The 14,897-nt window shown below is 49.9% G+C and overlaps 1 protein-coding gene across 1 annotated transcript in view; it reads right to left on the reverse strand.

The window, feature by feature from the left end:
* Snx29 (sorting nexin 29) overlaps positions 1–13,547 on the reverse strand; it is a 177,355-nt gene extending 163,808 nt beyond the window's left edge. The window contains exons 1-6 of the mRNA XM_013011677.1: positions 13,364–13,547; positions 11,471–11,719; positions 9,116–9,491; positions 7,597–7,599; positions 3,559–3,683; positions 1,273–1,348 (exon numbers count right to left, since the gene is read on the reverse strand). Of these exons, the coding sequence (XP_012867131.1) occupies positions 1,273–1,348; positions 3,559–3,683; positions 7,597–7,599; positions 9,116–9,491; positions 11,471–11,719; positions 13,364–13,406 (872 nt within the window). The 5' untranslated portion in view covers positions 13,407–13,547. The remainder of the gene's footprint in view (positions 1–1,272; positions 1,349–3,558; positions 3,684–7,596; positions 7,600–9,115; positions 9,492–11,470; positions 11,720–13,363) is intronic.
* Positions 13,548–14,897: the final 1,350 nt, after the last annotated feature.

Genomic DNA, 14,897 nt, shown 5'->3' on the forward strand with positions numbered 1-14,897 from the left:
AGTGCTGACATTAAGAATATACACGAGGGGCTGGGAAGGTGGCTCAGCGGTAGAGCGCTTGCCTTGCATGCATGCGGCCCTGGGTTTGATTCCTCAGCACTAATAAGCAAAAAGAAAAAACCCAGGAAGTAGCGCTGTGGCTCACATGGTAGAGCACTAGCCTTGAGCTGAAGAGCTGAGGGACAGTGCCCAGGCCCAGAGTTCAGGCCCCACGACCAGACCAAAAAAAAAAAAGAATCTACACAAGGAGGGAAAAAGCTGGAAGAAAACAAGGGAAGAGGAAGAGGGGACACTGTTCAAGAAGAAATATACTCAGTACTTGATTTATGTAACTGTAACCCCTCTGTACATCACCTTTACAATAATAATTTTTAAATAAAAAATTTTTAAAGACTCTACACCCAAATCAGTATCTCCTTCAGAATTTTTTTTTTTTTTTTGGGTCTGGTCGTGGGGCCTGAACTCTGGGCCTGGGCACTGTCCCTCAGCTCTTCAGCTCAAGGCGAGCGCTCTACCACTTGAGCCGTAGCCCCACTTCCGGCTTTTTTTTTCTTTTTGTTTATGTGGTGCTGGGGAAGCAAGGCAAGCGCTCTACCACTGAGCCACCTTCCCAGCCCATCCTTCAGAATTTTTTTGTGTGCCAATACTAGGACTTGAACTCAGAGACTTGCATTCTCCCTTAGCTTTTTCACTCAATGTTAACACTATCACTTGAACCACAGCTCCACTTCCAGTTTTCTGGTGGTTCATTGGAGATAAGAGTCTCCAGACTTTCCTGCCTGGGTTGGCTTTGAACCGCAATCTTCAGATTCTCAGCTTTCTGAGAAGCTAGGATTACAGGCATGAGCCACTGCTTCCCAGACAGATTTTTTTACTTAGGAGGAGGGAAGGGGGACTATGTATGGTTAGAATATGCTAGAGAACAGACTAAATGCTTCAGAAATATTGCAGAATAACAGCTAAGTTCCTAAAGACTATAGAACACAGTTACTATTAAATACTAACAAACGTTTAAACTAAGAAAATAACAGAGGAGGGCACACTTAGCTATGGCCCCAAAGTTCAGAAGGGGACAGGCGACACACACCCATATGCCCCTGGCAGTGTCTGAGCAAGGGTAATTCTAAGGTAAAGATAAAGTCTGAATAGGAATATGGCCTAAGCCTGCCCTGCATCCCAGCAGGACCACGCCTGTCTCCAAAACACAATCCAGTGCGCAGCCAGCCGTGAACATCACCTCCACTAGACAGCAACGTGTCTCAGAACACTGACCCGAACCGCAGTCCAGTCTCTGGCACAGCATGAGCCTCCGGTCCCGTCCCATTCTCCAGGCTTCCCACGGGGGCATCTGTGCACAGAGGATAATCACAAGACAGGAGGTCAGGGTCTGATTTCCATTCTATTTCACGCTGACATCTGTCCAACTGCTAGATGGGTTGACTTAGAACGGCTACCTGTTGCTTCCATTAGACACATTGTTGACACGTTGTTACAAACTGACATCAGTCTCTAATGGAAGGCCCTATGCCTGCCCTTACCTGTGACCTTTTGATGTGGAGGCTAGAGGAGACTATGCACAAAGTCTGTAGCCAACAGCTTGTTGTGAAACACAGTTCCTGTCAGTAGTGGCAGAAGTTGGACACTAGAGGGCAGCATAGTCTAACCATGGCTCCAGCTCTGCTGCTTTCCACAAAAGCCACTTAACCCCACATTCAAGATGTTAATGACTGTAAATGCATTAGCTGTGGCTCAAGTCTCCTTCCAGGAAAAAGGACCAGGGGCAAGATGCTGACTTTGAGATCCTATCCCCCAAGTGCTGACCAGGAAGCCAGCTCTGAGTCAGGAAGAGGAATCTCAGAAATGGGGTGAAGGGGCGCAGCCTCCTCGTAGTTCTGCCTTGGTCTCCGCCTGGCTCATACACCTCAGATGGCCCGGCTCCCAAGGCTGAATCTACAGCAGCCTTCAGAGGAGGAAAAAATGCTTCAACCTCATCTCTACGTCACACGCCACTCATCCCAAATGCTTTCCAGACTGCTCAGAGCCACCCACACTATCCCCACTCTTCTCACAAGGCACTTCTACTTCAAGGGTTCAATACCTCCTAGGGCTCTTCTGCGGCAGGCAGGTCACTTGGGTTGTGTCAGTCTCACTAATCTAACTCAGACCAGACATCCTGAGGCCTCCAACACCATGGAAGGGAGCCCATGCTGGAGGAGAGGCTGAGGTCTTGCACTTGGCATTGAGACTCGACTCTGACTGCCCCTTCATAAACGTGGCTGCGACAGGCGCACACTCAGTGGGCCTCACACACTGGGGCCTGCAAAGCTTTAACAGATGAGCAAACGAACCCCGAGGACGTTAAGCGTCTTGTCAAGGCGACAGGCTGTGAACCGTGTCCCTCCCCGCCGCAGCGTGCAGCCCTCCTCCAGCTGCAGACCCAGCACAGCTGACGTGAGGGGGAGTCATGCTGGACAGCAGCCTGGGTCCTGCCTCGTGGACCTCACAGACGAGTGGTCCAGTAGTTCAGAGAATGCACCATTGCAAGTTGTCAGAGAGATGGAGAGGCGTGGGGTTAAGGGCAGGCGGCGGGGAACCTGAGCTTCCCCTCAAGGAAGGGAGCCTGGGGGAGAGCAGCCTTCCTGCATGAAAAGCCACTGGGCACGAGGGCCTGCGGAGGGGAAGGACAGGCAGCAGGCGGCCGGGGCAGCGGGTGGAGGGGGCTATGGTGGAGCTGCTCACTGGGGGCTGGGGAGCACCAAGTGTTACTACAACCACCACCAATCAGCTTCCCAGGGAGGACCCCAAGACTGACAACCAGGAAGCACCAACCATGAGCCCTCACTATCTGCACTAACACTGGGCACATGACCTGCTCCCGTGAACCCTGAGAGCCAAAGCTGAGCGGGGCCTGGCCTGCACTGCACTGCCACCCCAGGGACGGCCCTGCCACCTCCGCACCCCTGTCATGGCCCTGGGCCTCTGTCCCCTGTCAAGTGACAAGGATGGCCTACCATCCAGCTGAAATTACAACGGCCTCCCGACACAGCTGCAGGGGCCAAGCTGCAATGCCGACGCCCCATTTGTGCTGACTGCACGGTGACACCCCTTCCCCCATGGGCAAGCCAAGCTCCTCCCCTTCCTTGGCCCATTCGTTCCGCAGAAAGATAGTGAGAACCCACAGGAGTTGTCCAAGCTCGTGGAGAGTGAGGCCAACGCCGCCCCAGCCCAAGCTCCTCGCTAACGCCCACCCCTTCTCTGCCTAAGGAGCTGGGGCCTCTATACACAAGGCACAACTACCTTCTGCCATCTGAAGGGCAAAGTAACTGTCGCTTATTGGTAGCCATGGTCCACATACCACCAATGAAGGGGGGCCTCCAGGAATTCGTGAGCCAGTTCACACTACTCCAATGGCCACGAGCACCTGTAAAGCCTCCCAGTAGCAGGGACAGCCCTCACTTCTGGGTTCTCACAGATGCTGTCTGCCCTAAGCCCAGACCTCCTGACTCCCATTTTTACCTGTACAGGTAACTCAAGAGAGCGGCTGCCCCGTGCACCCACCTGCTGCACCATACGAGCCCACTTGGCTGACGCTGACGGGGAACAGGACATCCGCATCGCCGTGCAGCACCTGCAGCGGAGCCCAGCTGTGCACCTGCGAGAGGCAGCTGCTCCCGTCCAGCGGCCTGAGGTGAGAGGACATAGCTGTGAGACTCCTTGGAGAAGGAAGGGCTTTGAGGGACAGGCTGAAGCAAGTACCAGGAACTGAGTCAAGAGAGGACAGAGGGAGGGAAAGCGGGTCTGGGGGGGGGTCACAGCAGGGGTGCAGTGCAGAGGAAGCACAGTGTGAAACAGGGACAGCCACGTGACTGGGCCCTGTCCCTTCACGGTGCTGGTCCTTAGACCCTTGTGGGCAAAGCACATGCTCAGAGCAGGTCACGCCCAGCTCCCTCCAGCTCAAGTATTAACTAACTCATGTAAGCATGCTCATCTTAACCTACAAGGCACAAAGGTACTTTGTGCAACCTCTGTAACCCCAGGTGGCTTCTACCGTGCCTGCTTGAGAGCATTTGCCAACAGCTCTGGCCGCAAAGCAACTAGGCAACAATAAGAAATCTCAGCATTTATGGGGTTTTTGTTTTTAAGATGTAGCCCGGATGGGCCTTGAACTGGTGATTCTCCTGCTTTAGCCTAAGTTCTGGGATGACACATGTGTGCTACTATACCCTTGTAATTGCTAAAGTTCATAAAGTCACTCTGTAACTTGGGGTATCTTTCATTACTAACTAGAGATACCTTAGTTAGTAAAGAAAGGAAAGAAGGGAGGGGAAAGGGAGGGCCAGAAGGGATAAGAAGAAGAAAGGGAGGAGGATAAGATCTATCCCAGGTCGTCAGGTATGCATCTCAGAACTTAGGCTGAGCATCTTCCAAACGTAGTCCCGTGAGTCTCTGGCCTCCTGCCCACCCTGTGTCCATACGTGTAGTTTTACCGTATTTGTATTAAAAGCCTTTGGGGTGTTCTCTTCTGTGTTGGTATTTCTTTACAACGCTTTAAAAGTATAACAACGAGGTAGAGTCCTGCCTGCCTAACTAACTAACAACTCCGTTGCAGGCGCCTCCCATGTGGCGTCTCCCCTCAGCCTTCCAGCTTCGCGTCAGACCAGACCCTGGAGATGGACGGGAGGCTTAGAGGACATAATCCTAACTGAATTTCACAAAACGTATCATTAAATCCCACAGATAACATGATAAGGCTCTCAGCAGATAGGGACAGAAGAGCTTCTTTCTCCCCCAACCCCGCCCCCACGTGTCTATGTCCTAGTCACTGACCCGATGGGTCAGGTGTGAGGCAGACATGGCTGTGCTCTTCCTTCCCAGGGCTCTGACTCCCAAGGAGGTCCGGGGGCTGCTGTAGGAGAAGGCAGCAACACCGGCAGGTCCTTCCTCCAGCCCACCAGCAGCTCTGGGCAGCTGGAAATGTCTACTGGTTTCCAAGACCATTCTTGCCACTTCCTAGTAACTGGTATGAGGGAGAAACGGGGTGACTCGAAACCTAAGTCAAGTGGCCCCCAAGGAGCTCAGAAACTGGCACAAGGGTCAATAATGAGTGTTACTTTTCATTACAAAATGACACTCCCTTCCAAACCTAGACCACGTCAGAAAGGAAAGGCAAGAAAAACAGCTATGGCCACCTTCCCCCCAAAACAGGGCTGGGCTGGCCACTGCCTCTGGACAGCTCCTCCCCTCTGCAGTACAACAGCCGGTCAGTTTTCTCTTGTTTTGCCTATTTGATATAAATTCCTAAGCCTATCTTCCTGTGCTCAGGTACTTTTCAATTATCAGCTGCGGCACTCATAGGCTGGGGAACAGCCCAGTGGTACAGAACTTGTCTGGCATGAACGAGGCCTAGTCCATATAAAAAAAAATGTTTTTAAAGCAAAAATCAAGATCCTACTATTCAGATGTTAAAGCTTGGCTCTGAAATGCTAACGCAGCTATGTCTGGGTGGTCACACACTGAAGTCAACTCTGGTGTTCTGCTTCTCTGAACAAGAACTTTGGTACAGCTGAGCCACACACCCCCGGGGCGTCCCTGGGGCAGATTCCCCGCAGTAGGGTTGCTAAATCAAGTAGGAACAAGTCCAAGTACTCTTGACATTCCATCTCACTGTTTTCCTACCAACATCCCTGGTGACAGCCTGTCCTTCCTCGCTGTGCAGGTGTAGATGGTATACCCGCTTTGTGCCCAGAACCGAGGGTGCAGAGCCAGCCTGCCCCTCACAGCAGGTGCTAAGCCAAGACTTGCCTTTTATCAGCTCTCATGGAAATCCTGCAAACATGATGAGAGAGAGAGGGTATCTGGTTTCACTTTGCATTTGCTTAATTGCTAATGAGATGCAACCTTTATTCCTGTGTATTATTCTTCTTGCTGCTTTCCTTCACTTCCTTCCCAGTGTGGGAGAGTTATTGCAACTCCTTCCTATGATAAAGCTACTCCCTCTTTTGTAGAAAAAGCAAAAAGCAAAGCCAAAGCTTGTGGATGACACTGGGGGAGGAAGGCTATGTATTTCCCTAGGCCACAGAAGTGGCTTAATTACCAGTAAGCAGAGAATGCCCAGGTCACCCTACAGATAGGTGCCGCTAACATTGCCAGAGGCCATGAAGACCCACACAGGGCTGTGTGGCTGGGGACCCCACTCCCTCACAAGCCTGCTCTGCTCCACCCTCCAGCCCTTTCCTAAGAACACTAGCTCAAAGTCAGAATCAAAGCCACCTCATTATTCCTCGGCTCCTCCCAGGCTGCTCTGAAGATGATGATCAGTGGAAACTCCTCTTTTTTGCCAAGGAAAAGCTACCCATGATCCTAGCAGGCCAGGCCCTGAGGAGGACAGTCACCCAGTACTGCTTTGTGCCCTCTACACATCACAATGACAGCAGCTACCTTGGCATGCAAGCTGGCTCCACTTAGTAACACTGCAAGAGGCAACCTGAAGATGTTTTTGCCAGGCCCTGTGAATTAATTAAAAGTTCCCTCACTTTGTCCCTGTGGCCTTTGACCTGAGCTAATTTCTGCTGCAGTCCCTTTGCAATCAGCGGGGGCTCCAGGAAAAAGAAGCTTCACTGGCAAGGCATCTTGCGAGGAAGGAGAAGGCAAACTGTTCACACAGGCCTGGCCTTATTATCTTCAAAGAAACAGCTAAAATCTCAGGAGATAACATGTCAGATAACTCCTTCCAGTTTGGTTGCAGATTTTTTTTTTAAAGTCATAACAATTCTTTGGAACTCCTCCAAGGACAAAGACTGAGATAAAGGTCACTCAGGCCTCACCTGTGACCAGGGACTGTTTGAACTCTGCATACCTTTCTCACCCTCTGTCCCCTTTCTTCCTATTGAACCCGAAGTCAAGGTCTGTGAAGAGGTACCAAAGTGCTGTCTTCCCATGGCTGCTATGTAATGAATCTCCTTTCTCTGCCCTTCACCACATCCATTTGGAATACGGGAATGAGTGGCCGGAGATAGCACAGGACTCCTGGACTTGGGGGCTGGTGTCTAAACATCCAGCTTCAACATCAGAAGGAGGAAGAGGAACGACCACCAAAGCCACAAGGAACCAAGTCAGATGCACACCACTGAGCTACATACAGAACATGGCATGGCCTAAAAGGTCCAGAGTCAAAAAGAAAAGCAGTTGTGAAAAAGGCAGACATCCACCAAACTGGGCCACATTACCCAGGTGTTCAGTGGAACATTATTCTAGATGCTTCTCTGGCAGTGTTTTTCAGATAAACATTTAAATCTGCAGAGAAACAGAACCCATGGGTGGAAAGGGACACACACCATAAACACAGTTTTATAGTGAAGAATTGCTTCATGTGACTCTGGAGCCTGAGAAGTATGGAGATCTATAATCTGCAAGCTGGAGACACAGAAAAGCTGATGGAGTAATTCAGTCAGAGAATCAGAGGGTGTAAATCCCAAAGTCCTAGTTCAACCTGGCAGATGGGAGAAAAAGAGCCGCTCCCTTCGTTGGGTTTTGATCTAGTGAGGCCCTCCCGGGACTGGATGGTGCCCACCAGTGTGGGAGAACAACTTCCCTCACCTACTCCACCACTTGTGTGGTCCAACACTCGTGTCTGTAGAACATCTGCCGAGATTCCAGACATAATGCCTTCATCTGGGCACCCCACGGCCCAATCAAGCAACTACCACATCAGCCAGTTGATAAAATAACTACATGGGAACATGGGAAGTATTTGCAATATAAATCCTAGGGCAGAGCATATCCAAACTTAAACCTCAGCTCTCATATCTCAACTCTTCTTGGAGCCCTATATTTTGTGAGTAAAAGCAGACTGAAACCCCTAACCTCACAGTGGCTGCACTCTTACAGTTAAGGAACATGAAGCCCTAAGCATCACAGACAGCCAGTATCCATGTGAATGAGGATGAGCAAAGACAAAACTAGGGTCCATCTCATGACAAAGAGGAAAGAAGTACTAAAACAACATACAAATCAAAGCTTCCATGGGGCCCGAACTCTGGGCCTGGGTGCTGTCCCTCAGCTCTTCAGCTCAAGGACAGCGCTCTACCACTTGAGCCACAGTGCCACTTCTGGCTTTTTCTGCTTATGTGGTGCTGAGGAATCGAAGCCAGGGCCTCATGCATGCAAGGCAAGCGCTCTACCACTGAGCCACCTTCCCAGCCCCAACACTATATTTTAATCATATCAAAGATGCCTTTCTGTAAATTCATTTTATACTTAAACAGGCTACACTGTGAAGTCAGCCGTGATTAGCACAGCACTGTGAACTGTAGCGCCTAAGTGATGAGGGGCTAGACCGGCGATGAAGGACCCCACATGCAGTGTCTCTGGACTCAATGCACCTGCAGAGGCTCTGGGAGATGAAAGGCCTCATCCCACTGAGCCTAGGAGAAGCCACACAGCCAGTCAGAGAGCTTCAGGTTGCCCTGCTTTGCTTCAGACCCCTCCTGTATCCAGCCTCTCCCAGGGTTCACATCTGCAGCAGTTATGCTTTACACTCCTAAAGCCCAGCACAGACTTCTTTGTTTTGTTTTTTTGTCAGTTGTGGGGCCTGAACTCTGGGCCTGGGTGCTGTCCTTCAGCTCTTCAGCTCAAGGCTAGTGCTCTACCACTTGAGCCACAGCTCCACTTCCTGCTTTTTCTGTTTATGTGGTGCTGAGGAATCAAACTCAGGGTCTCATGCATACAAAGCAAGTTAAGTACTCTACCACTGAGCCACCTTCCCAGTCCAGCCATGACTTCTTTAGATATACCTGCCTTCCTTCAGAGCTTGCCCTGCCAGTGGCAAGTTAGAGATGTGAGGAAAACCCAGCCTGTAACAATGAAAATCAGAGGGACATAGCACACACTTCAAGGCATACATTCAGACACTTACTCTGTGCAAAGTACCTTCAAATACTCTCCCTCCCCTCTTAATTCTCAGAAGAAAGGCAAGCCAACACTCTCCCCTCCTAAATAATGACCTAAAAAAAATGAATCAACAAATAAATACAAAATTTGTGTTCTAATTCCACCCACCACTGTTGAAGGGAAAAGCGGTTGATGTCAACTCTCCTTGAGAGTTCAAGGGACTTACTTGTCTGGGGACTCTGAGCAGACCGGGTGCTTCCTTCCTGCTGAGTTCCTGTACCCTTCATCCTCATTTTCATCCACATCCTCATCGTCGATGCTTTTCACATCGAGCTTCTGGTACCCAGACTCCCCGTTCAATGACATAGAATCAATTTTCCATGAGTTACTGCTCTGGCTGCCATTGGAATTTGGCCCAAAGGGGCTTTCAAAGGCCGACATGATATTGACTGAGGAGCGGTCAGAGTTCTCCTCTGAGCTCTCCCCTGCCCCGGGTATCTTTTTGAAAATATCCCCAGAGTTCTGCTCATCTTCTTCATCATCAAATGAGATAATGTTGGTCACCTTCTTTTTCTTCTTCCGTTCCTTTTTACATCTGGCATCTGGCAAAAAGAAAAGGTAGGAATAGAGAAAAGTAGACGAGACAGATGAGAATGGAGCCAATGTCAGTAAAACCACTGACAAGTAAGCAGTCACCCCATTTCCTTCTTAAGCCCTGAAGAACACCTGTCCTCAGAAGGCAGGACATCATGGTGTAATGGATGCAGTCTCTCCTGACTTCACAGATGCACCACAGCAAATACCAGCACTACTCCCTTCCAGCAACCACTCTGACCCCACAGACTGACACTATGGCATGGTTTCCACTGGTGCATGTGGCAACCACGCCTGAGGCTGGAAGATGAGGCCAGTAAAGCCTGTTTGGGGCCGCAGTCAGCTGTTTCAGTCTTGATGACTTGTGCTCCTGTGTGATGTCTTGGCAGAGACCATGCTGCTCCTCCATGGGGAGGGCAGGGTCATGGTCCCTACACCCCTTGAATCTGTGCTGGAGCAGAGCTCTGCTTTTACCAATGGAACATAGCAGACACAACACCAAGTACTAAGGCCCAGACATCAAAAGAGCTCATGCGCAGCCTTGGTCTCTTGGATGGCCACCTTTATAACGGTAGCTTTATAACAGAAGCTGGTCTCACTGGAGCATGAGTGTGCAGAATGACAAAAAGAACAACTGCAGACACAGGAACAGGGCCATCTGTAGAGGCTCCACCACACCAATGCACAGATCATAACAAACAGAGGTGTATATGCAAACCCTAAAGTAAGCACACAGCCTCAGGGACCAGAGCTAAGATGATCCTACGTGTCCACCCATCTTAGTCATCAAGCCTGGCTAGAATACGTCATGCCAACCCGCACCAACAAGCAGTGCCTGGCAATAACTCCCCGATGTGGCCCAAATGTGAGATAATTTCAAAAGCTCAGAGTCCAACAATTGCCAGGACTGGTGGTATTAGAGTAACAAATCTCAGTGTTGGTCACACTAACCCTCAGATGTCCTGTTCCCAAGGCTTTCCTGGGGGGTTTCTGTACCACGGGCCATAGGGTGCTGGGCTCTCACTGGTCACTCCAGAGATGGATATAATCAGTGCTGTAGGGAGGCGACATCAAGGGCCTGGCGTGTGCCCCCAAGGTTTCTGCTTTTAGTAACTCCAAATGCCCCAGGGGTGCTCTAAACTGCATGCAGGATTCATCTTTTTTTTTTTTTTTGGCAATGGTGCCTGAACTCTGGGCCTGGGCACTGTCCCTCAGCTCTTCAGCTCAAGGCTAGTACTCTACCACTTGAACCACAGCCCCACTTCTGGCTTTTTTCTGTTTATGTGGTGCTGAGGAATCGGAGCCCAGGGCCTCATGCATGCAAGGCAAACACTCAACCGCTGAGCCACCTTCCCAGCCCCAAGGATTCATCTTAACCCAATTCTTCATCACCCCACAGCCAAAGCTGAGGAACTGCTCTCTTCACTCAGACTCTACTTAAATGTCCCTCTCCTGATAGAGAAGGCCAGGCATATTCGCATTCTTGGCCTTCACCCAGTCCCCAGTCCTGTGTGTCACAAGAACAATAAGTTATTTGTATAATTTGTCTTTAAACTTCTCCCCTCCTCTATCCCCAGGGAGGCTGCGAGCTGTGAGCTGGCAATCTGTCTCATTTGTTAGCTCACTGTCCAGCACAAAGCATGCCATAAATAATGAATGAGGAACACACGACTGAAGACCCACCCATCTGGCTTCCTGTGCCTACCACACCCCCACTTCCAGTGTGTTGTGACCAGCCTGCTGGATTCTCTACCCCCTCACCTTCACGTGTGCACACACGTGTACACCGCCACGTGTGGGCATGTCAGGGTCTTTCCCAATGAATGAGGGTAGAAAAAAATAAACACAAACTGAACATGCCAGGGAATCTCATTTCACTCCGCCTGAAAGGACTCAGGTAGTGTAGGTGCCACTCCTACCTTCATTCCTCCCCCCACCCCCACCCCCTTAACTGGTGCATGCAACCCCAGGGCCTGTCCACACTCACCGCCACTGACACTCCTGGACACAACGGGCAGCGGGTCACTCTCCTGCTCGGGTCTGATGAGGATGGAGACAGCAGAGGAGGCCGTGATCTCCCTGAGAAGGCTGCTCACTCCCTGCGTGGACTCCTTCAGCAAGGACGTCACATTCTGTGTGGACTCCTTCAGGAGGTCTGACACGGTGGGAGCGAACTTACTCTGCCCGTTTAAATCCTTGTTGTCGATGTTAATGGCAAAGAGTATGGAGTTGAGACCTGCCCGGAAAAGGGGCGAGCCCAGGTGACTGCCATCAGGCAGACTCACCTCCTACAGAGCACACACATCTCATTTGTTCAGAAACCTCTACAAAGCTGACCTAGAAGCATAGGATCGCCTAAGTCCTGGCTGGGATCAAGCTGCCAGAGGGAGAGCCCTGGCACCACTTACTACGCACTTGACTTTGGTCAAGCAACTTACAATGTCCCCGGCTTCATTAAGGTTCTTCCCTATAAGATGAGGATAACGCGATCTCCCTCATAGGATTTAAGGAAATATTAAATACAATTGTTTAATAAGCAATCAATAATATATATAAATAGCAGCATTATAATTACTCCTAGGCAAAAAAAAAAAACCTTACTGTGTCCTCTTGGCTACTAAGGAAATCATGGCCAAATCCTGACTCGTTCTCATCACTTGACAAGACTAACAGAGCTCTCAATATGCAGCCTTGGCTAGGCGCCGATGGCTCAAGCCTGTAATCCTAGTTACTCAGGAGGCTGAGATCTGAGGATCAATTGTTGAAAGCCAGCCCAGACAGAAAAGCCCATGAGACTCTAATCTTCAATAAACCACTAGAAAACAGGAAGTGGTGCTGTGGCTCAAGAGGTAGAACACTTGCCTTGAGCTGAAGAGGGCAGGGACAGCACCCAGGCCCCAGAGTTCAAGCCCCACAACCAAGAAAAAAGAGAGAGAGAGAGAGAGAGAGAGAGAGAGAGAGAGAGAAAGTGTGTGCGTGTGTGTGTGTGTGTGTGTGTGTGTGTGTGTGTATGCAATCTTGGTAGAAACTTTTAAAAGAAAAAGAAAAACTTTTCAAAGGAACAATGCCTTGTGTCTGTGATCTCAGCTACTGGGAATTTCAATTCAAAGCAATCCAAGGCAAAGATTTAACAAGAGCTCCATCTCAACCAATAATCTGAATGTAACAGCACATACTACTCAGGAGAATTGCAATCTGAGGCCAGATCCAGACACCCCCCCCAAAAAAAAAAGACTCTACCTGAAAAATAACTAAAGCAAAAAGAACTAGAGGCATCACTCAACTGGTAGATACCTCCTACCAGGCACAAGGCTCTGAGTTCAAACCCCAATACCATCATAAAAGAGAGGGGAGAGCAAAACAGAATCTGGAAGAAACACAAGTCTCCACATTTTGTCTGGTTAATTCTATCATTCACTCTCGGAGTGACAGTCAAACGCCAGTCCACCAGACAACAACAAGCTAGGGCCTTCCTTCATGTGGGCAACCCAGGTACACCACCCTTTATCTTCTATAACTGCCACAAAGCCCTAAAAAAGTGGCTAGACAGCTGTCCAGATTCCTGCCTCTCGGAGGAGGAAAGCACAGGTAACAGAGCTAGGGTTTAAGGTAGGATTCCCTTCTCAGTTCCCTGGCTCTTTATATTACACCTGCCAAGCCAGTAACAACACCTCCTAACCCCGTGCATTTTTTTTTTTGCCAGGATAGCCAATTCCCGAAGAATGGACCTGGCTTAAAGGAAGACCACAGTGAGACTCGTGAGGTCAGCGACGAGTAGGGAAATCAGTGTACCCCTTGGACTGGAAGTCCACCCTCAGACTGTCCTCTCTACTCCCCCAAGTTTCCTGGAACCCACCGTCCCCGGCTGGGCCAGGCTTACCAGCTGCCATGGTGGGAAGCATGCTAGACCTTTCTTCATCCATCACAAAAGACCAATCTTCATAAAACGTGCTGCAAGGGAAAAGAAAAGGAAATGTTTGTAATAGTGCTTCTAAACGTCTATCCACCACACAATTCCACGAAGATGACTCCCTGGGAAATCCGTGTCTAGCCACCACCCCACAGAGGAAATGCTGTGTCTGAGGTCTCTGTTGGTTTGAACCTGCTCTAATAAACAAAGGTCTGAGTACGTAGCTCCAGCAACTTCCTCCCTAGTCCCCTGAAACAGACATATGGAAATATATTTATAGAGCAGTTAGGCAGAAGAGAACAGACGGGTGACTTCCACTCATGCAAGGTCCCCAAGAGACAGGAAATCCAAGCTGGGCAACAGGGCCTACCTGATTTGACTAACACCAGAAGACAGTTTCAGGAAGAAAGAATAGAATTATGCCTCCACAAACCAGGCATTCACTTACAATACCTGCCTGGGCTATGAACTCAGGAACCCACGTTATCCTTGGAAAGGACTGGGAGAGTACAAAGGTCCTGTGAATATAAACAGGAGCTGGGGAAAGGAGGGAGAGAAGCTCACAGGGCCTACCCAAGGTGATCCCGCCAATAAACGGTACAGCCAGGACTCAAAACCCATTTCCCCAGTCCCATTTCCAGGCTGTTTATGTGACTCCACATTAAGCAACAACCACCAAATAACCTCGGTGCCCTGACTGCCCCGCCAGGCTCTGACATTCTAAATGAACAGACTCAAAGCTCCATTTCACCTTAGTCCACTCAGTGCTGAGTGGCCTATAGTGCAGTGATGTGACTGGATATGTTCAGAAAGAGAAGACACCCGTTGCTCACACGCTTGCCTTGTCTGTGAGTGAAGCTCAGACACAAGGCCAAGCTGGCGTTTCAGCTGCCCAATGCTCTACACCGTGGCCCTTTCACATACAATTCCAGGCTCCCTGCACAGATGAAGAAGTTGCTGGTGTTTCTGTCAGTACCTGCCATCCAGTTTCCCTAGCCTCTCACGGTTATGGAGCTTGAACTCAGGGCCTGGGCATTGTCCTTGAGCTCTTCTGCTTAAGGCTAGCACTCTATCACTTTGAGCCACAGCACCACTACAGGTTTTTTGAGTAGTTAATTGCAGGTGAGTGTCTCACACGGACTTTTCTGCCCTGGCTAGCCTCAAACTGCAATCCTCAGATCTCAGCCTCCAGAGTATCTAAGATTACAGACATGAACCACCAGCACGGCGTGGGTGTGTGTGTGTTGTCAGTCCTGGAGCTTGAACTTAGGTACCTGGGCACTCTGTGTATGTGTGTGTTCAGTCCTGGAGCTTGAACTTAGGTGCCGTGTGTGTGTTTTCAGTCCTGGAGCTTGAATTTAGGTGCCTGGCACTCTCTGTGTATGTGTGTGCTTAGGTGCTGTGTGTGTTTAGGTGCTGTGTGTGTGTTTTCAGTCCTTGAACTTAGGTGTGTGTGTGTGTGTGTGTGTGTGTGTGTGTGTGTGTGTGTGTGTGTGTGTGTGTG

Source organism: Dipodomys ordii, unplaced genomic scaffold, assembly GCF_000151885.1.
Source record: "Dipodomys ordii isolate 6190 unplaced genomic scaffold, Dord_2.0 Scaffold14, whole genome shotgun sequence".
NCBI lineage: Eukaryota > Metazoa > Chordata > Mammalia > Rodentia > Heteromyidae > Dipodomys > Dipodomys ordii.